The 23472-nt window shown below is 42.8% G+C and overlaps 1 protein-coding gene and 1 pseudogene across 17 annotated transcripts in view; one reads left to right on the top strand and one right to left on the bottom strand.

Moving 5' to 3' along the window:
- Positions 1–9774: 9774 nt before the first annotated feature.
- On the top strand, positions 9775–13381 carry LOC123990844 (annotated as a pseudogene).
- Positions 13375–23472, bottom strand: part of LOC123990842 (clathrin coat assembly protein AP180-like) — a 34798-nt gene continuing 24700 nt past the window's right edge. For 4 of the 17 annotated variants that reach the window (XM_046291747.1, XM_046291736.1, XM_046291740.1 and 1 more), the window contains 9 exons: positions 23247–23324; positions 22632–22697; positions 18499–18618; positions 16740–16764; positions 16481–16553; positions 15556–15609; positions 15347–15427; positions 15150–15264; positions 13375–15033 (listed from right to left, as the gene is read on the bottom strand). In XM_046291747.1, the coding sequence (XP_046147703.1) occupies positions 15175–15264; positions 15347–15427; positions 15556–15609; positions 16481–16553; positions 16740–16764; positions 18499–18618; positions 22632–22697; positions 23247–23324 (587 nt within the window). In that variant the 3' untranslated portion in view covers positions 13375–15033; positions 15150–15174. Of the gene's footprint in view, positions 15034–15149; positions 15265–15346; positions 15428–15555; positions 15610–16480; positions 16554–16739; positions 16765–18498; positions 18619–22631; positions 22800–23246; positions 23325–23472 lie in introns of those variants that run through there. The other 13 variants (XM_046291741.1, XM_046291744.1, XM_046291753.1 and 10 more) reach the window with 8 other exon arrangements.

Raw genomic sequence — 23472 nt, 5'->3', positions numbered from 1 at the left:
TCATCAATATCTCTCAGCCAATCATAAGTAATTTGTGTAAGTGCTGTGCGTTTTTTGTGTGTTTTTTTCACCTTTATTTAACCAGGTAGGCTAGTTGAGAACAAGTTCTCATTTTCAACTGCGACCTGGCCAAGATAAAGCATAGCAATTGGACACATACAACAACACAGAGTTACACATGGAATAAACAAAACATAGTCAATAATACAGTAGAACAAAAGAAAACTAAAAGTATATATACAGTGAGTGCAAATGAGGTAAGATAAGAGAGTTAAGGCAATGAATAGGCCATGGTGGCAAAGTAATTACAATATAGCAATTAAACACTGGAATGGTAGATGTGCAGAAGATGAATGTGCAAGTAGAGATACTGGGGTGCAAAGGAGCAAGATAAATAAATAAATACAGAATGGGGATGAGGTATGTAGATAGATGGGCTGTTTACAGATGGGCTATGTACAGGTGCAGTGATCTGTGAGCTGCTCTGACAGCTGGTGCTTAAAGCTAGTGAGGGAGATATGAGTCTCCAGCTTCAGAGATTTTTGCAGTTCGTTCCAGTCATTGGCAGCAGAAAACTGGAAGGAAAGACGACCAAAGGAGGAATTGACTTTGGGGGTGACCAGTGAGATATACCTGCTGGAGTGCGTGCTACGAGTGGGTGCTGCTATGGTGACCAGTGAGCTGAGATAAGGCGGGGCTTTACCTATCAGAGACTTGTAGATAACCTGTAGCCAGTGGGTTTGGCAACGAGTATGAAGCGAGGGCCAACCAATGAAAGCGTACAGGTCGCAATAGTGGGTAGTGTATGGGGCTTTGGTGACATAACGGATGGCTCTGTGATAGACTGCATCCAGTTTGTTGAGTAGAGCGTTGGAGGCTATTTTATAGATGACATCACCGAAGTTGAGGTTCGGTAGGATGGTCAGTTTTACGAGGGTATGTTTGGCAGCATGAGTGAAGTATGCTTTGTTGCGATATAGGAAGATGATTCTAGATTTTATTTTGGATTGGAGATGCTTAATGTGAGTCTGGAAGAAGAGTTTACAGTCTAACCAGACACCTAGGTATTTATAGTTGAATGTCCTTCCCTTTTAGCGTGCTGATTTGTTTACTGTAAAATAGCATTGTATATGGTCAAACAATTTTTCCAAAAGTTTACTGAGGGTTGATATAAGGCTGATTGGTCGGCTATTTGAAAAAGGAAAGGGGGCTTTGCTATTCTTGGTTAGCTGTAATCCCCGGGGTGTAGAGGAGGAAGGAGTCAGACGCAGGAGGCAGATTTCAGAGTAGCGCTACTTCTTTATTCACCAACCAGGTGAAAACAGATGCCACTCAAAACAAATGCCCCAAAACACAGGGGAACTAAACAGTCCCAAAAATAACTCACGTACACCAACAACCGTGACTTACAGGCGTGTACATGAGTACACATAAAACAATCCCGCACACCCAGCAGGCGGGCCGACTGGCTAATAAAGCCCAACTAATAAACCCAATTAACCACAGGTGTAACTAACAAACAGACAAGGAGGGGGAGGAAAAGATCAGTAGCAGCTTGTAAGCCGGTGACGACAACCTCCGAGCGCCACCCGAACGGGAAGGGGAGCCACCTTCGGTAGGAGTCATGACAGTAGCGGATTGACTTTTGCTTCCCTCCAGGCCTGAGGGCACACACTTTCTTGTTGGCTTAGATTCAAGATATGGCAAATAGTTGGCAATATCATCCACTATTATACTCAATTTTCCATCCAAGTTGTCAGACCCCGGTGGCTTGTCATTGCTGATAGACAACAATCATTTTTTTCATCTCTTCCACTCTCACTTTATGGAATTCAAAATTACAATGTTTTTCTTTCAGAATTTGGTCAGATATACTTCGATGTGTAGTGTCTGTAACGGTTTTCTGTATGTGAAGGAGAGTCAGACCAAAATGCGGCGTGGCTATTGCGATCCATGTTTAATGAAACAAAGTAAACCCGAATCAAATACAAAAACAATAACCGTACCACGAAAACCGAAACAGCCTAATAATGGTGCAAAGTAACACAGAGACAGTAACAAGGACAATCACTCACAAAACCCAACACCAAACAGGCTACCTAAATATGGTTCCCAATCAGAGACAATGACGAACACCTGCCTCTGATTGAGAACCATATCAGGCCAAACATAGAACTAGACAAACTAGACATGTAACATAGAATGCCCACTCAGCTCACAACCTGACCAACCAAAACATAGAAACATACAAAGCAAACTATGGTCAGGGTGTGACAGTGTCAGCGTTTCTTGCTGGCAAGTCATGCCTAAATTGCTAATCTTGCAATGAAAAAAATAATTAAAGTAGTTGGCAATATCAGTGGGTTTTGTGATGAATGTGCCATCTGATTCAATGAATGATGGAGCTGAGTTTTATAACGATCGTTTGTGGTGGGTGGAAGAAGGTGAGGACCAAAGCGCAGCGTGGTAAGTGTTCATGTTTTAAAAAAATAACTGAACACTGAACAAAACGACCAACAAACAGTCCCGTAAGGTGAATGGAAAAAAACACTAAACAGGAAATAAACACCCACGAAACACAGGTGGAAAAAGGCTACCTAAGTATGATTCTCAATCAGAGACAACTAACGACACCTGCCTCTGATTGAGAACCATACCAGGCCAAACTCAAAAACCAACATAGAAAAACGCACATAGACTGCCCACCCCAACTCCCGCCCTGACCATACTAAAACAAAGACATAACAAAGGAACTAAGGTCAGAATGTGACAAGTTTGCTTTTTTGTCCAAATTTTTATTTAAGCTGTGCCAAAGCTTTTTACTATCATTCTTTATATCATGTATCTTTGTTTCATAGTATCGTTTTTTCTTTTTATTCCGTTTAGTCACATGATTTCTCAATTTGCAGTACGTTAGCCAATCGATTGTGCAGCAAGACCTATTTGCCATACCTTTTTCCGCATCCCTCTCAACCATACCATTTTTCATTCCTCATCAAATCCACAGGGATTATTTGTACAGTCATTTTCTTATATGGGTGAATGCTTATTAGTAACTGGAATAAGAAATGTTATAAATGTGTCAAGTGCAGCATCTGGTTGCTGCTCATTACACACCACAGACCATCAAATATTAGTATTGTATGACCTCTTATACACTATATTAGGCCCAGCCTTTGGAACTTTGTTTTTCCTAGAAATGGCTACTAAATTGTGATCACTTCATTCAATGGATTTGGAATCTGCTTTAATGCAGATTTCGGCAGCATTAGTAAAGCTGTGATCAATACATGTTGATGATTTAATTCCTGTGCTGTTTGTAAATACCCCGGTAGGTTGACTGATAGCCTGAACCAGGTTGTAGATACTTGTTACAGTTTGAAGTGTTTTCTTGAGTGGGCAGCTTGATGAAACCCAGTCAATATTTAGGTCATATATATACCTCTCTGTTGATATCACATACATTATCAAGCATTTCACACATATTATCCAGATATTGGTTGTTATCACTTGGTGTTCTTTAGCAGCTTCCCATAAGAATGGGCTTTAGGTGAGGTAGATTAACCTGTAACCATATTACTTCAACAGTATCTAACATGAGATCCTCTCTAAGCTTCACAGGAATGTGGTTCTGAATATAACCAGCCACATTTCCACCTTTAGCATTTCTGTAGATATTATAGCCATATATTGCTACCACTGTATCATCAAAGGTAATATCTATGTGAGTTTCAGATATAGTCAGAATATGAATGTCATCTGTTACTAGCAAGCTATTGATTTCAGGAACCTCGTTTCTTAGGCTACATATGTTCATGTGGGCCATTTCTAGCACTTTTCCAGGATGATTGATTGTTTTTATTGCTTTTACTGGGAAGCTTATCAGAAGTAGACATGACAATGTTATTTCTGTTTGAGCTCATAGTGCAGGGTGAACTTCCTACTAGGGCACACCGCCTTAGTGCTAACAGTAGAACTCTGGTTCACAGGCACATGATTACTGTATAAAATAGCTGTAGGATCGACAGAGGCTTTCAGGGGAGTTAGAGGGACATACGTTAGGTTACTTACGTTCATTCAAACCTCTACACAAAAACTCTCACTCAGAAATCCCCCATGTTCTTATTCCCTGAAGAATTCTTCTGTATGTTATTCTCCTTACACCATTTGTTATCTTCACTGTCAAAGTGGAGGCACTTTGCTTAATTGCCCCAATTAGAATGTTTCATTTCCCTCAAACAAACTGAACCAATAAAATGTACTCACATTCATGGGCCAGGATGCAATCAACATCAACTCCTGTACAGCAGGAATGACTTACAGATGTTTGGGACCATCTCAGAGATAGGCTCAGTTACAGTTGAAGTCGGACATTTACATACACCTTAGCCAAATACATTTAAACTCAGATTTTCACAATTCCTGACACTTAATCCAAGTAAAAATAACCTGCCTTAGGTCAGTTAGGATCGCCAGTTTATTTTAAGAATGTGACATTTCAGAATAATAGTAAAGCAAATTATTTACTTCAGCTTTTATTTCGTTCATCACATTCCCAGTGGGTCAGAAGTTTACATACACTCAATTAGTATTTGGTAGCATTGCCTTTAAACTGTTTAACTTGGGTCAAACGTTTTGGGTAGCCTTCCACAAGCTTCCCATAATAAGTTGGTGAATTTTGGCCCATTCCTCCTGACAGAGCTCGTGTAACTGAGTCGAGTTTGTAGGTCTCCTTGCTCGCACACGCTTTTTCAGTTCTGCCCACATATTTTCTATATGATTGAGGTCAGGGCTTTGTGATGGCCACTCCAATACCTTGACTTTGTTGTCCTTAAGCCATTTTGGCACAACTTTGGAAGTATGCTTGGTGTCATTGTCCAATTGGAAGACCCATTTGCGACCAAGCTTTAACTTCCTGACTGATGTCTTGAGATGTTGCTTCAATATATCCACATTATTTTCCTTCCTCATGACGCCATCTATTTTGTGAAGTGCAGCACAAACACCCCCACAACATGTTGCTGCCACCCCCATGCTTCACGGTTGGGATGGTGTTCATCGGTTTGCAAGCATTCCCTTTTTCCTCCAAACACAACAATGGTCATTATGGCCAAACAGTTCTATTTTTGTTTTATCAGACCAGTGGACATTTCTCCAAAAAGTATGATCTTTGTCCCCATGTGCAGTTGCAAACTGTAGTCTGGCTTTTTTATGGCAGTTTTGGAGCAGTGGCTTCTTCCTTGCTGCGCGGCCTTTCAGGTTATGTCGATATAGGACTTGTTTTACAGTAGATATAGATACTTTTGCACCTGTTTCCTTCAGCATCTTCACAAGGTCCTTTGCTGTTGTTCTGGGATTGATCTGCACTTTTCACACCAAAGTATGTTCATCTCTAGGAGACAGAACACGTCTCCTTCCTGAGCGGTATGACGGCTGCGTGGTCCCATGGTGTTATACTTGTGTACTATTGTTTGTACAGATGAACGTGGTACCTTCAGTCATTTGGAAATTGCTCCCAAGGATGAACCAGATTCGTGGAGGTCTACAATTTCTTTTCTGAGGTCTTGGCTGATTTCTTTTGATTTTCCCATGACGTCAAGCGAAGAGGCACTGCGTTTGAAGGTAGGCCTTGAAATACATCCACAGGTACAACTCCAACTGACACAAATGATGTCAATTAGCGTCTCAAAAGCTTCTTAAGCCATGACATAATTTTCTGGAATTTTCCAAGCTGTTTAAAGGCACAGTCAAATTAGTGTATGTAAACCTCTGACCCACTGGAATTGTGATACAGTGAATTATAATGAAATAATCTGTCTGTAAAAGTTTGTTAACAAGGAATTTGTTGAGATGTTGAAAAACTAGTTTTAATGACTTCAACCTAAGTTTATGTAAACCTCTGACTTCAACTGTATATGGTCAGCATTGGTTACAGCATTGGACATTTAGATGAACAGTATACAGTTCACCTCTAAAACCGGGTCCTATGGAAATAACATGGGAGTGGGACTGTGTGTATGTGGGCGTTCATGTGTGCGTGCTTGGTGCATGTGGAGCCCACACACTCGGTGCTCCACCTCTAGAATAGTCTACAACTGACTAGGAATCCCCTTTGTGCTTCCCTTTCCCTTCTGTGAAGTTCAGTCAAGGGAAAAGTGTTGAACATATATATTTGCACATTATTGTTTCAAACCCATACTGGAGTGATTATCATCTCTGTAATCAGAGACAATCTGGCACATCTCACTAGGGAGGGGATGAAATAGAAGGGAAATGGAACGGACACGCATGTACACACAATGTGTTCTCTCTACTCTGCTGTACATCATTTTTTGCTCTCACTATCAGTATGACATTTGTCGTAACCTCTTGGGGATAGGGCTGTTTACTGCCCCCGGCTGGAGTAATTGCGTGCCCATAGTAAACATAATTTTTTTTTGTCAAAAGTTGCTAATATATGCAAATAAAAAATATTATTGAATAGAAAACACTCTAAAGCTTCTAAAACCGTTTAAATTATGTCTGTATGTAAAGCAGAACTCTCAGGGCAGTCATTCTCCCAAACTCTCTCTTGTCATCAGAAAAGTTGGCCCAACTTTGACGTCATCGCCCCCATCCTTCCCAAGCACCTACAGGTCTGGGAATAGTCTCTTTGTCTTCAGCGCGATCTCAGCTTTCAATGGTGATTCTCATTGTGAGAATCGTGCGCTCACGAGAGTTTTGGCGGGCCGAAAACAGGTCACTCTCATGCGCACTCTGCTCCGGTCCTGTCTTTTTTCCAAGATCGATTATACAATGCATGCGTTTCTGTTCGTCCTCACGATTGCTGTACACCTTTATAACATGTTAAAGCTTGATTATGAAGTTAGTTTGACAAGTTTAGTCGACATATAATATGTAAGTTCGACGTTTTGGTGCGCATCCACTTGACTTTTGGCTACATTTCAACCAAAATGTGTCGTGTTTGAGAACGAAAGACACAGACTGCAAAACTAAACGCTGTTTTTGGTAAGTATAATTCCTTCCAGGTCTTCTGATGGAAGAACAGCAAAGGTAAGGGAATATTTATGTGGTAAATTTGGGTTTCTGTGGACTCCAAGATAGAGGAGCCATAATGCTACTTTTTGAGCGCCGACTCATAGTATAGCCTAGTGAACGAAACCTGTAAGGTTAAAAATAAATGTAACACAGCGATTGCATTCAGAAGAAGTGTATCTAACTATATATATGTAGAACATGCATATTTAGTCAAAGTTTATGATGTGTATTCCTTGTTAGCTGACGTTATCTGCCGGAGCTATCGTCATTTCTCAGGACACATTTGAGTAGCATTTTTTGAACGATGCATCATTGTAAACAGAGATTTATGGATATATATAGCATATTATTGAAAAAAACATAAATGTACTGTGTAACATGTTATATTACTGTCATCTGATGAAGATTTCAAAAGGTTAGTGCATTATTTTTCTTTTAATCCTGCGTTTGTTGATTGCATATTTTTTTCAACTTGGCTATGCAAATTAGCTGTGTCTTCGGTGGTGGTTTGACATAAATATGTGCTATGTTTTCGCCGTAAAACATTTTAGAAATCTGACTTGCTGGGTAGATAAACAAGGTGTTTATCTTTCATTTGAGCCATTGGACTTGTTAATGTGTGGAGGTTAAATATTTTTAGGAATATTTTTGCGTTCCATGCGCCACCTTCCAGCTGAACGTGGGGGGGGTGTTCCAAAGTTGGAACCCTAGTCCCCTTCTGGTTTTAAGGAGTTATGGTAACAACGGGTGAAAGTAAGGTGGCACCATCCAGTACGGCATCCCGGGAAAATAAATAGTGGGGGTGATCCGTACCGGTTAAACTGTAGGCTATTTCACCATTATATGTCATTACTGCATGTCAGAGGCATGAAACATTTGCGAGGACTTGAAATATGATCGCCTACGTGCCAATATGCTATGTTTTTCCGATGAGAAAACTGGTATTTTGCCACGGCAGAGATGCGTGGCCGACACAGAGACTCATGTGGACACATAAATTCGGGCTAAACATTAGCCTTAATGTCGTGACACTTTTTGGTGTTTTGTGTAAAAGATGTCGCTTTCCATTCACTACTGTTTGAGGGCTGGAAACACAGTAAGTTGTGAGTAGATGAACATGTGCGGGAAGCCTAGTAAAGGAGCCCTTTTGAAATGATTGTTTGACATTCAGATAAAAATACGACGGGTTGTGATTACACCACTATAAAAGATAATCCATTTTAAAAGTTAAATGACAAATCTTTACAACGAGCCCCACAGAGATCATGTGTGCAAGCGCTTGCACACATAGGAGGTCCCGTACTGGTAAAAAATTAAATCACCTTTCAACCCTGGGTAACAAACCATTTCCATCCTGTCATGATGATGAATAACAGCGATCACCTTTGGCCCTTTCATTGACCTCTGTTCTCATCAACCAATGGCAGAAATCTACCAGGCAGCCCATAGCTGAACTATAACCTCTATAACCTCCACCCATAAAGAGGATATGTGTGTGTGTGTGTGTGTGTGTGTGTGTGTGTGTGTGTGTGTGTGTGTGTGTGTGTGTGTGTGTGTGTGTGTGTGTGTGTGTGTGTGTGTGTGTGTGTGTGTGTGTGTGTGTGTGTGTGTGTGTGTGTGTGTGTGGAGGCCAGGGGGAGGAGTTAAAGGAGGGTGGGCTCATTTTAATGGCTGGAAGGGAATTAATGGAACGGAATCAAACATATGTTTTCTAAATCTTTGATACCGTTCCATATATTCCATTCCAGCCATTACAATGAGCCCACCCTCCTTTAACTCATACAACTAGCATCCATTGTTGTCTGTGTGTTTAGGCCAAGACATGGGGTATTGCTACACAGAAGGGACAAGGCAAACCGTTTGTTTTATATCCTGAAAAGCCTTATAATGCCATGCTTTGTTCAGGTTTGTTGCACTGGCTCTATGGGACCCCTAGAGAAATGTCACCCTGCTCCTCTGCAGACTCCACTGGCTTCCAGTCTAAACTCGCATCTATTGCAAGACCATGTTGCTTGCCTACGGAGCAGCAGGAGAAACTGCCCCTCCCTACCCTCAGTCTATGCTCAAACCCTACATCCCAACCTGAGTACTCCGTTCTGCCACCTCTGGTCTCTTGGCCCACCCACCCCTACGGTAGGGCAGCTCCTGCTCAGCCAGGTCCAAGCTCTTCCCCAATGGTGGAACCAGCTTCCCACTGAAGCTAGGACAGCAGAGTCCTGAAACCCTACCTCTTCAAAGAGCATCTTAAATAATCCCCCACTTCACCTCGACCCTTGCACGTGACCCCCCCCCCACACACACACACACTTTATTTAGAAAAAGTTCACTTACTATGCTTGTAATATATGGTTTTCCCACCTAGTGTTCTTAAGATGAACGCACTAACTGTAAGTCGTTCTGGATAAGAGTGTCTGCTAAATGACTAAAATGAGAAGTGGATATTGTTTCCCTCTGTGTGTGTTGTGTGTGTGTGTGTGTGTGTGTGTGTGTGTGTGTGTGTGTGTGTGTGTGTGTGTGTGTGTGTGTGTGTGTGTGTGTGTGTGTGTGTGTGTGTGTGTGTGTGTGTGTGTGTGTGTGTGTGTGTGTGTGTGTGTGTGTGTGGTTATTTAGTCATAAAACAAATCAAAGCTGCTGGTCAGGTTGATGTCTGATAGGGTTAATTATAACGTATCCTCAAAGTTATTCAGTCAGCAACAAGACAGGAATGCAGGATATTTAGCTTAATTCAAAGCAACTCGACTAGGTGTGTGAGGTGGGGAATGAAAATACGTTTATGGGCGCTGAAAACAACACGTTTTATATGATTTTCCTACTTTTGAACAGAAATTCCACAGTTCACGGGCTCAATAACTGAATTAAACTTCAGTCCTGCTTCTCATCGCTTTCCTCATCACCAGGGAGTACCTCCCCCGCTCTCGTCTTGTAACATGAACGAGCGGCACCTTTTTCCATCAAATGTTTTCTTCGTCATGGGCAAATCTCAGTGTAGTGAAGATCTCGCTCACGGCTTTTCATTGCGTTCCGGTTGTTTGATGCGCGGGCGATGATGGGACGCGGTCTTTCACGCACTGACTGGTACCCGACTGGATAAAATATATTTTTTTTAAAGAGGAATTTTGCTGACTTCTCCAAATTTTATTTTCTAATGCTGGCAGGTATGATTGTTTTGTTAACTATAGAAGCAACTACCATTTCAATACATTCACGTGACAGACGGGAATGTATAGACGCATCAAGCATTACTAATCAATGATTATCAAATCCAATTTCCACTCTTACAGTTGCATCATTTACTTTGCTTTGTGTGATTAGGCTACTATGACCAATGTGAGAAAGTCTCAGGGTTTTATCACCATCACCATTACACTAATAGGCTAAGTGACTCTGATATATCCAGTAATTCCTCTAATCATAATTCGTTGACGTATTAAACAGGGGTTCTGTAGCTCAGTTGGTAGAGCATGGCGCTTGTAACGCCAGGGTAGTGGGTTCGATCCCCGGGACCACCCATACGTAGAATGTATGCACACATGACTGTAAGTCGCTTTGGATAAAAGCGTCTGCTAAATGGCATATATTATTATTATTATTATTAAACAAATCATATTCCTGGTCACTTTCATAACCCAGATGGAGATTTTTTTTTATCAAGCATTTGAATTTGTGCTGCATTCAAACAAATAATTTATTTGAATTTAAGCTTGGTATGATCATATATTCACTGTGTAGAGAATAGTTGTAAAACATCAGAGGAATTTAGGCTATTGTTGGAGCCAATTAAATTGAACAATTTCCCACCCTGTGCCAACAACGAAATGGACTTCACCACTAGCGCTATCTGCCGGTGACAACGCTTTTGCAGAGAGAATACTTCGATAACACTCAAGCAGTTGGTGATGACTGTAGGGGATTGAGCGCCCTCTGCTGGCCTCATTTTATACACCAGTCACCTGTTTCTTTTTGCGCAATCTTCCTTCCTCTCTCTGTCTTTTAGGCCCTGGTGGAGCAGTGCGATGACTCCCATTCCCCTGTGTCTGCTGCTGCTATGTGCCCTGCCCCTGTGTGTTCTTGCCTGGGGGGGCCACGGTGATGGTGTTGATGAAGAGTATGGCTGGTCCATGCAGAGGGTCCCGTTAATTCTAGACAGGCACACAGTGCATCTGCGGAGCCCCACGTTTGGTGGGAAGGTTGAGGGGGCAGGTGAGGATGAGGAGGGAGGGTGTGGGATAAAGTGTCAGAGTGCCCGCCCCCCTCCCGACTGGGCCACACTGGAGAGCATGCTGGGATACGAGACGGTGTACGAGAACGGCACACGCACATACAGCAACGTCACACTGCAGGGCCTGAATGACACAACCTCACACACGCCCTTACACACCACCTCACACACTCGCAGGAAACGTCAGGTGTATGGCGAGGACGGGCGCTTTGTCATCTCGGACAGCCACTTCACCACCAGCTACCCGTTCTCCACGGCGGTCCGCCTGTCTACGGGCTGCTCCGGGGTCCAAGTGTCTGAAAAACACATACTGACGGCGGCCCACTGCGTCCACGATGGGAAGGACTACCTGCAGGGGGTCCGCAGGCTGAAAGTGGGGGTCCTACAGGTCAAATCTAAACGAGGTAGGAGGGGTGGGAGGAGGAGAGGGTGGAGGAGAGGAGGAGAAGAGGGGCAAGGAGAGGAAGTAGTAGGAGTAGAGGAGAAAGGGAATGGGATAGATGGAGAAGAACCAAGACAGGAGGAGAGACGGAGAGGAGGGAGGAGAGGAGGAGGAGAGGGGCAAGGAGAAGAAGTGGTAGGAGGAGAGGAGAAAGGGAATGGGATAGATGGAGAAGAACCGAGACAGGAGGAGAGACAGAGAGGAGGGAGGAGAGGAGGAGGAGAGGGGCAAGGAGAGGAAGTGGTAGGAGGAGAGGAGAAAGGGAATGGGATAGATGGAGAAGAACCGAGACAGGAGCAGAGACGGAGAGGAGGGAGAAGGAGGAAGGGAGAAAGGGAGAAACAGAACAGGTTGATGAGACTGGAGCAGAGGGAGGTGAAGGAGGGAACATGGAGAAGGAGAGGGGACAAGGAGGGGGTAGGCAGAGAAAGAAAGGTAGCAGAAGCAGCCGTGTACAACGCAGCACCGAACCCAAAACTCAGCCCTCCTTCCACTGGACACGCGTAAAACAAACCCACATCCCCAAAGGTTGGATACACACAGGAGATAGAACCAACGCCATATCCCACAACTACGACTACGCCCTCCTGGAGCTCAAACAGCCAATTAAACAGAAGCACATGAAACTGGGTGTAGTGGCCCCTACAAAGCCCCTCCCCTTAGGTCGCATCCACTTCTCAGGGTTCGACAACGAGTCAGAGGGAGGACAAAAGGACGAAGGGGGGGGAAAGGTGGTCTATCGCTTCTGTTCAGTGACGGAGGAGTCAGACGACCTGTTGTATCAGCATTGTGATGCCCAGCAGGGGGCGTCAGGCGCTGGTGTATACATCCGCCTCAGACAGGAAGTGGTGGGGTCCAATAAGGGGAAGTGGCAGCGGAAGGTTATCGGGGTGTTCTCAGGGCACCGCCGGGTGGACGGGGACGGGGGTGAACAGAGGGACTATAATGTGGCGGTGAGGATCACTCCGCCTAAATACGCTCAGATCTGCCACTGGATCCATGGGGATCCCAGCATGTGTAGGGAGGCCTGAGACACCAGGGATATGTCAGACTGATCAGAGTAAGAAAAAAATAAGATATGCATTCATGTATCTCCTTTCACTGAGTCCTCAAAGCGCTGAGGTGGTGGTGGACAAACTAACCAATGGCCAGCACAGAATGATCAGATGGAATAGAACTTTGGAATATGGGATGATTTTCTTGCTTTGGTCAATCAAACAGATCCCTATCCAGACTGAGGTCTCAAAATTCTATGGTGCGATAAAAACAGGTTTCTTTGTCACATGTGCTTTTTGTTTCCAAGAAATACCCATCGTGCACATAATATGGGTGCTAAAGATGAGTTCTGTTGGTGATGATTTTTCTTGGGTAAATCTTTGTTTTTAGTGTCTACGTGATTCAGTTATCTAGCCAATGCTCTTTTTGTTATCAGAATAGTTTTTTTCCAGGGTCTATATTTAGAGTGTAAATGTGTATTGTGTTGAGTATTTCCAGAACATATATTTTGCTTGGAAAAAAATTGGATCAACAGTGATGTAAAAAAAAAAAAGCAAAAAAAAAGTCTTTATATTAAAACCTACCATTGAATACCAAAAAAAAACTTGTGATGGACTGAACATGTTCAAGCATGAATGACAACAGTGGAGACATAAGTGATGAGGCCTGAAGTCTTTCCACCAGTGTATTTGTATTTTATTGCATCTCAAGGGACTCACATGCAAGTGGGGGAGAGGAGAGGAGTGATGCCATCCAAGAACCAAACACTGCCTTCAACCAAATATATAGCAAATATTGTTATCCACATTTTTTTTTATTTGATACGTTTTATTCCTCTTTTTCTTTCTCAATACTTTTTTTTTCCCACAACAGATTAAGATAGTCACTTTGGAAGAAAAACAACACATGGAACATCCAGTGTACATCTGAGCGGTTTACAGCTAACGAGTTCCCAACACCTCTGGAGTGTTGCTACGGGAGACAATACAAGTCTACTGATCACTGCTCCACAATGACCTTAGGTCAGGGTTGTCAAAATCATTCCATGAAGTGCCTAGTGTCTGCTGTTTTTGGGGGGTTTGTCCTTTCAATTAAGCCCTAGACAACCACGTGTGGGGAGTTCCTTACTCATTAGTGACCTTAAATTCATCAATCAAGTACAAAGTCGGAGCAGAAACCTGCAGACACTCGGTCCTCCGTGGACTGAGTTTGCCACCTAAGCCTTAGGTTAACATGGGCTGTGTCCCAACAATATTTACAAACCTCCTTTCCTTGTCTCCTTCATTTCATGACCACTGGTTGGTTTTCACCAATTGCCTTTCACCTATCAATTCAATTCAGATAATTGGCCGTTAAGTAAAGTAGACAAGTAAATTAGGATTTTTTTAAAGTATTTGGATGCAGCCTAGATCAACTTCACTTGACATGGTCAAATGCAGTAACACTCCACACCAACAGGGAGAGCCACAGTAAACACTGGGGGCTGAGTTTGCATTCAGTGCTGCCTCCAAATACAGATGAGATATTTTTCGAAACTGCTTGAATTTTTTAAAACCCTAGAATTCATAGACATAACTAAAATATATGATACATTTTCTCTCAAAATAAAGATTAAATAAATATATGTATAATCTATACTTAAAAATATTCTAAAATGCATATGTCAATTTGAACATAGTCCACAAATGTTGCATGTAACACACAATCAAAAAAATAGACAAAATAAAAACAAAACATTTTGTCGTATGATTTGTCATCTCGTAATCCCAGATTTGTGGTGACAGTTGTACATATTTCAATATTACTGCATCTGTTCTCAGAGGCTGGGTGGCTCAATTAATGGAGAGGAGTACAACTAAGTGTTGAATGATGTTAGAAAGACAGCAATATACAGAATTTGATTGGATAGCGAGGGAGAGGATAGGGCAGGGATTGGCCAGTGAGGTTTACACACACCGAACACAGTCCACGGTTAACAACACAATCCTCGTCTGGGAAACGCGCAAGAAAATCAACACAGATCCACCATTCCAAGTCAGCTGACACGTGGGAGTTCCAGAACAAATCTAAATACACTATCATTTTTTATGGTACATTTTTTTCTTAGTTTAGGTAAAGGATAACATTGAAGTACACACACACTCATACACAGTCTAGTTTTCTGTGTCTATGATTCACATCCACAGCTTTTGCTACAACAGCAGACAGAGGTTACGGGGAAGTCAGAGGACAGGGGTCGTAGTGCTGATGGTTGATTGGCTGAAGGGGCTGGGGCGTGACAGGAGGGAGACGGGGGTGCACACATCCACATCCACAGCTCCAGACATAACAACAACCTCTGGAGAGAAGAGACAGAGGCAGAGAGATGGATGATTACCACAATGTTATTCTGTAACTGGCTCTTTTCATTGCATTGTGTGCATGTCGTTTGGTGCCACTGTGAGAGAACCCTACCTCAAGAGGGATGGGTTAGAGGGGTTTACATGAAGTCCTTGATGTTGAGGTCATCCAGGGCATTCTTGGGGGGTGGAGGCCTCCTCGGGCTCCCGGCCATCCCTGGAGATCCCATCTGTCACAGGGAACAGTGTTTCATGAAATAGGTGTGTCTTTGTGTGTGTGTGTACTCTGTGTGTACTCTGTGTGTGTCTTACCGGTGCTCCTGGGGCTGCAGGGGCTCCAAAGCCTGGCCTAACCATGGGCATCATGGGAGCTCCAGCGCCGGCCGCCCCGCCCTGAGAGAGAGGAAACAGTCAGACACTGTGGCAGCCATTTTAGAGATGCGTACATGGGCCACCTAAAGGGGTCATTGGCCATCTTAGGTGCTCCTAATGGTCCTAGGTTGAGGGTGGGGTGGTCTTACCATGCTGAATCCTTGGTAAGACCCCATAAAAGAAGGGGATCCAATTGGAACGTTCTAGGGGTGTGGAGTGGGGGAGAGGAGGTGGGAAATTACCACACTACATACAACACAGGCACAGTAAAGACAACACTGCAACAACAAACACACAGACATATCACTGACACGCACACATAGTAAACATAGACAAAGACATCATGAAAAAAAAAACATTTTAAGACGCACGCAAAGAGAGAACAGCAAAGCACATAAAAACACTCTAACCTCTTAAATCAGGTTCAGGCGATTTGCTCAGAAGCATTTGAAGACCACAGGGTCGATCATAAGAATACATGGATCAGTCAAGCCAGTTTGAATCAGCGACTGGTTATCTGATGTTTATGTCAATGGTGAGGCTTTGGCTAAAATGAACAGCTGAAGCCATAGGTTAATACAGTAACTACAGACCCCATAGCAAAAGCTTTCTTGGCTAATGGTTAGTGCACCAATTAAATTATGAAGATAAAGCGATCTAAATTTGTATTGTGTTTCGTTTGGACACTGGGAAGAGGAGCTGTTGCTCAAAAAAAATGGGGATTGAAATAAGGAAATATGCAGATGAACGGGGCATCTTGGGGTCAGGTGGCTTGATTGAGGTCAGAACTTTAAGGGAAGAAAAGGAGGGAAGTGGTTTCACAAGCAGCTCCTTGGTTTGGGAACTAACCTCAGCCCGCTCAGAACTCTCCAGTATTCCCAGTCCAACCCCTTAGTTTTCCCACAAAATGTTCACCCCTTTAAACCAAACACCAAATTACAAATGCCCATATTCCAAATGTGATTGGACCACCCTGGAGAGTCAGAGAGGAGAGGTGCGTGTGATTGGCTCCATGCCATGCCTGTCACTGCCATGTGGCTGCACTCCATGCTATATGACAAAGACCAGATTTACCATGGGAGCGCCCCAACTTGGAGGAGCTACCTGAGGAGTTGACCAGCCTCCACTTCCCATCGTGTTCTCCCCCCTGCGGAAGAGATGTCAATCAGTCAGTAAGCAAATAGAAAGAGAGCAAGAAAAGATAAGAGGCCCCTAACCTCTTAAAATGTAAAGCTCATTGAGCGCTTGGAAAATGCTATGTGAATGTAATCCATGACATTAAATTACATGTCAAAACACAAAGTGACACATCCTCAAAACAGGAAAAACGTACGTTTTTTGGCTCCCCATTCCCAGATCTGAAAGAGAGAAAATAAGACATTTCCCAGTCAGACAGAATAATGTACATGTAATATCTTATAACAGTTGCAAGTACTATGTGACATTATTGTACCTCTACTGTAATTACACTGTATCTGGCTATGTGACATTATTGAACCTCTACTGTAATTACACTGTATCTGGCTATGTGACATTATTGTACCTCTACTGTAATTACACTGTATCTGGCTGTGACATTATTGTACCTCTACTGTAATTACACTGTATCTGGCTATGTGACATTATTGAACCTCTACTGTAATTACACTGTATCTGGCTATGTGACATTATTGTACCTCTACTGTAATTACACTGTATCTGGCTGTGACATTATTGTACCTCTACTGTAATTACACTGTATCTGGCTATGTGACATTATTGAACCTCTACTGTAATTACACTGTATCTGGCTATGTGACATTATTGTACCTCTACTGTAATTACACTGTATCTGGCTGTGACATTATTGTACCTCTACTGTAATTACACTGTATCTGGCTATGTGACATTATTGTACCTCTACTGTAATTACACTGTATCTGGCTATGTGACATTGTACCTCGACTGTAATTACACTGTATCTGGCTATGTAACATTATTGTACCTCTACTGTAATTACACTGTATCTGGCTATGTGACATTATTGTACCTCTACTGTAATTACACTGTATCTGGCTATGTGACATTATTGTACCTCTACTGTAATTACACTGTATCTGGCTATGTGACATTATTGTACCTCTACTGTAATTACACTGTATCTGGCTATGTAACATTATTGTACCTCTACTGTAATTACACTGTATCTGGCTATGTGACATTATTGTACCTCTACTGTAATTACACTGTATCTGGCTATGTGACATTATTGTACCTCTACTGTAATTACACTGTATCTGGCTATGTAACATTATTGTACCTCTACTGTATCTGGCTATGTAACATTATTGTACCTCTACTGTATCTGGCTATGTAACTACCATGTACACTCAGTAGCCGTTCATGTAAAAGGTTTGCTCCTACAGACAGTGAGTCACGTGCCCATGGCTTGCCATTTAAAGTAGGCAGACAGGTATCGAAGCATTTGGTTCCTGTTCGATTGAACGTTAGATTGGGCAAAACAAGTGACCTAAGTGACTTTGAGCTTGCTATGATCGTCGGTGCAAGCTAACAGGTGGGTTACAAACAGGCAAATAATAGTGCAGTACAACTGAGGTGTGCAGAACGGCATCTTAGAACCCACAACCCGTCGGTCCTTGTCACAGATGGACTATTGCTGTAGACGGTTATACAGAGTTCCACTCCGATCAGATAAAAACAAAGTGGCTCCAGTGAGCACACGATCACCAACACTGGACAATTGAGGAGTGGACCACTGCCTGGTTCGAGGAATCCCGGTTAGTGTTGTGCCATGCTGATGGCTGAGTCAGGATTTGGCATGAGCAGCACGAGTCCATGGCCCCATCCTACCTGGTGTCAACGGTGCCCCAAATAATTCAGGCTGTTCTAGAGGCAAAGGGGGGTCTGACCCAGTACTAGATGGGTGTACCTAATAAACGGTCCACTGAGTGTAAGTAACGTTACAATAAGGTGAGATTGGTTATATGAACATGTCTATGCATAGATGGACAGCACCATGATGCTGAAATTATTCAGGCCAAATTGAGAATCCCTGTCCTGTGTCTGCTCAGAGACTTTGTTCAGAGACTTACTGCTAGCCATGTTAGCCATGGTGGCGTCTAGGTCCCCTCCCATATGTTTAACTGGAGATGAGGCGGCCCCAGTCTGGGGCGTCATGGCAGGCATCAACACATCCCCTAGACCATCAAACGCTACAGGAGACACATGGGGGGAGAGAGAGAGAGAGAGAGAGAGAGAGAGAGAGAGAGAGAGAGAGAGAGAGAAACAGCCACAATAATCCTCTCTGATCATAACAGAGGGGTCCTCCTTATGAGTGGGATTACCATGACAACCCATCGAGAGGGTCTCCATGACAACAGTGATCAGAGAGGAGCACAACATTGGAATGTTAACAAGAGGCAAGTTCTCATACTGATACTCAGTATGACTGAGGGCTTATACTGTGCCTCAACACACACACACACACACACACACACACACACACACACACACATTTAAGTGATACTCTCCATGTAATATAAATCAACAGCATAAACATGCGGTCTACTCAACTCTACTAAATAGTATTACTATCCTATTAGCTAGCTTGTTTGAGATGCGGCATCATCCTTTGTATCTTGGTGACAGTAAGGATGCAGCCACCACTCTAGAGGGAGGAAGCAAGTACCAAGCTAAATGGGCATTGTGATGTGAGCATCTCACACACCCTATTTATCAGGCATCTGTCAGAGCAGAGGGAAAATAACAGCAGCAGTCGCTCTCTTACTGCAATGCAGCAATGCACTGTGGGAAACAGCGCATCAATGAGCCAGAACACTCACCCAATCAGAGAGCAGGAAGCAAGCAATGAGCCAGCCCCAGAGCCAGATGGAGAGAGAGAGGAGCAATAGAGGGACGAGAGAGAAAGAGAGAAATAGAACGTGAGAGAGGACAAACAGTGTGTGAGAGAGAGCGCGTAAGTGAGTGAGATAAAGTGCAGAGGGAAAGAGAGAGAGAACAGAGGGAGGGAGGGAAAGAGGGAGTGGATGTAAGGGTAAGAAGAAAGGGACAGAAGGACAGTAGTGGAGGGAAAAATAATGGAGTGAGTTAAGAGATGACAAATGTTGCCAGAGAAAGAGAGATGGAGGAGAGAGAGAGAGAGTTAAGGCTTAAGCAGTAGTACTTGCAGGTCGTCATTTACATAACATGCAGGGCAGTGACAGCCTTGATCATAAACCTGGTAAGCACAGGGAACGCTGCCACGGTAAAATGTGAAAAAGTCAACCAATGCACGCATCAACAGAGAGAGACAACTATGGAAAGAATCTAGAATGAGAATGACCATACACAACAGCATGTGCATTGGCCATAAAACCAAGGTACAAGATACATACACTCAGGATGTATTCATTCAGAAAGACATGTTCATATACAGTACCAGTCAAAAGTTTGGACACACCTACTCATTCAAGAGTTTCTTTATTTTTACTATTTTATACATTGTAGAATAATAGTGAATACATCAAAACTATGAAATAACACATGGAATCAGGTAGTAACCAAAGAAAGTGTTAAAACAAATCAAAATATATTTTATACTTGAAATTCTTCAGTAGCCACACTGCCTTGATGACAGCTTTGCACACTCTTGATGACAGCTTTGCACACTCTTGATGACAGCTTTGCACACTCTTGATGACAGCTTTGCACACTCTTGATGACAGCTTTGCACACTCTTGATGACAGCTTTGCACACTCTTGATGACAGCTTTGCACACTCTTGGAATTCTCTCAACCAGCTTCATGAGGAATGCATTTTCAACGGTCTTGAAGGAGTTCCCACATATGCTGAGCACAACTTGGCTGCTTTTCCTTCACTCTGCGGTCCAACTCAATTGGGTTGAGGTTGGGTGATTGTGGAGGCCAGGTCATCTGATGCAGCACTCCATCACTCTCCTATCTTGGTCAAAATAGCCCTTAACTGCCCTCCAAGACACCGACAACACCCGATGTCACAGGAGGGTAAAAAATATAATTAAGGTCATTAACCACCGAAGCCACTGCCTGTTCACCCTGCTTCCATCCAGAAGGCGAGGTCAGTACAGATGCATCAAAGCTGGGACAGAGAGATTGAAAAACAGCTTCTATCTCAAGGCCATCAGATTGTTTAACAGCCATTACTAGCACAGAGAGGCGGCTGCCTACTTACAAACTTGATATCATTGGCCACTTTAATAAATGGAACACAAGCCACTTTAATAATGTTTACGTATCTTGCATTACTTATCTCATATGTACAGTTGAAGTCGGAATTTACATACACTTAGGTTGGAGTCATTAAAACCCGTTTCTTGTTTACAAACTATAGGTTTGGCAAGTCGTTAGGACATCTACTTTGTGCATGACACAAGTCAATTTTTCCAACAATTGTTTACAGACAGATTATTTCACTTATAATTCACTGTATCACAATTCCAGTGGGTGAGAAGTTTACATACACTAAGTTGACTGTGCCTTTAAACAGCTTGGAAAATTCCAGGAATGATGTCATGGCTTTAGAAGCTTCTGATAGGCTAATTGACATCATTTAGGTCAATTGGAGGTGTACCTGTGGATGTATTTCAAGGCCTACCTTCAAACTCAGTGCTTCTTTTGCTTGACATCATGGGAAAAATCAAAAGAAATCTGCCAAGACCTCAGAATATAAATTGTAGACCTCCACAAGTCTGGTTCATCCTTGGGAGCAATTTCCAAATGCCTGAAGGTACCACGTTCATCTGTACAAACACAGCCTGGAGGTGTGTTTTGGGTTATTGTTCTGTTGAAAAACAAATGATAGTCCCACTAAGCGCAAACCACATAGGATGGCGTATCGCTGCAGGATGCTGTGGTATCCATCCTAGTTGGGTGTGCCTTGAGTTTTAAATAAATCACTGACAGTGTCACCAGCAAAACACCCCCACACCACCTCCTCTGTGCTTCACGGTTTTAACCACACATGTGGAGATCATCCTTTCACTTACTCTGCGTCTCACAAAGACACGGCGGTTGGAAACAAAAATCTAAAATTTGGCCTCATCAGACCAAATGACAGATTTCCACCGGTCTAATGTCTGTTGCTCGTGACCCAAGCAAGTCTTTTCTTCTTATTGGTGACCTTTAGTAGTGGTTTCTTTGCAGCAACTCGACCGTGAAGGCCTGATTCATGCAGTCTCCTCTGAACAGTTGATGTTGAGATCTGTGTTACTTGAACTCTGAAACATTTATTTGGGCTGCAATTTATGAGGCTGGTAACGCTAATGAACTTATTCTCCACAGCAGAGGTAACTCTGGGTCTTCCTTTCCTGTGGCGGTCCTCATGAGAGCCAGTTTCATCATAGTGCTTGATGGTTTTGCGGCTGCAATTGAAGAAAGTTCTTGACATTTTCTGTATTGACTGACCTTCAGGTCTTAAAGTAATGAAGGACTGTCATTTCTCTTTGCTTATTTCAGCTGTTCTTGCCATAATATGGACTTGGTCTTTTACCAAATAGGGCTATCTTCTGTATACCACCCCTACCTAGTCACAACATAACTGATTGGCTCAAATGCATTAAGAAGGAAAGAAATCCCACAAATTAACTTTTAACAAAGCACACCTGTCAATTGAAATTAATTCCAGGTGACTACCTCATGAAGCTGGTTGAGAGAATGCAAAGAGTGTGCAAAGCTGTCATCAAGGCAAAGGATGGATACTTGAAGAATCTAAAATCAATTTTGTTTTGTTTAACACTATTTTTGGTTACTACATGATTCCATGTGTGTGTGTGTGTGTGTGTGTGTGTGTGTGTGTGTGTGTGTGTGTGTGTGTGTGTGTGTGTGTGTGTGTGTGTGTGTATGTATATATATATAAATAATTACTGTATTTATTATAATTATTATTCACAATTATTAATAATCAAATAACCTAATCTATATCTAAAATACATTTAATTAAGATTATATTATATATCCGAAGTACCCAAAAAGGCCCCTTGATGTCATAGAAATCCAAATAAACCTTGAAAGTAACCAAAGATCAAGTCGTTTACAGGTACATGTAGAAGGTTTCCAGTAATACACCCTGCATTTGTAACCCTATATGTGGTGTATTTACTGTTATATGTCTTGCATACAATGGGAATGGGTCATGCCTGTTGTTGGTGTCATGCCTCGTGGGTGTGTCGTGCATCGGTAGGTACATTACCTGCCATCAGCTCAGCACCAGAGGCAGCTGCAGGTGCAGCAGGTTGGGTTTCTCCACCGGTGGAGTCTAATGGGTCAAACCAAACCATACCAGGCCAAGGTGGGCCAAGCCATTAACAGTGCAGCATGAGGACAGAGAAGAGTTAAGAAGTCAGCCATCGGCTCCACACTAGGAACGCCAAACAGATAGAACAGCGTTATCATTGTCAGATAGGACAGTAGACATACACAGGTAAACACACGTACACAGCCAATAGTCTCAAACACACCAATAGAAACTCCTTTGATCCCAATATGCTGTGACAAGTCTACATCTACTAAGCAAAACAACTTCTGTAGAGGACGTTGAAAAGTCAAGAGTCCATCCTGAATACCACAGCTAACAACTTAACTTCAGTAGCAACTTTATTGGTCACCAAAAACATACAGAGAAACGGAATGAGAAATGCTGATGAAGGTGAATGACATGATGAAAAGAATCAATCAAATAATCAGTTAAAGTTAGGGCTTTCCTGCTTCGAAACATCTTTACAAAAGGCCACTCATTTGAAGATCGATCAATAGCAAGGGGGGTAGTTAGAGGTGTGGGGGGGGGGGGGGGTGTACATTTACCCACCCCCAAACATGTCCATGATCGCCCCCTTGTCAGTTGGGGGGTCTGAGGAGAGGAAGGGGGCAGGGGAGGAGAATGCATCTGTTGTAAGGGGAGGGGTAGAGGAGGGTTAGAATTATGTGCAAACACACAACCAAACAAACCCATACCAACTAAACAAACTCACACAAACAACAAAATACAATAAGTATCCTTGAATTACAATAAAGCACAAATGTACATGTAAAAA

This window comes from Oncorhynchus gorbuscha, linkage group LG12 (genome assembly GCF_021184085.1).
Source record: "Oncorhynchus gorbuscha isolate QuinsamMale2020 ecotype Even-year linkage group LG12, OgorEven_v1.0, whole genome shotgun sequence".
NCBI classification, from domain to species: domain Eukaryota; kingdom Metazoa; phylum Chordata; class Actinopteri; order Salmoniformes; family Salmonidae; genus Oncorhynchus; species Oncorhynchus gorbuscha.
The sequence above is the reverse complement of the archived record's forward strand: the minus strand, read 5'-3'. Positions and strand labels throughout refer to the sequence as shown.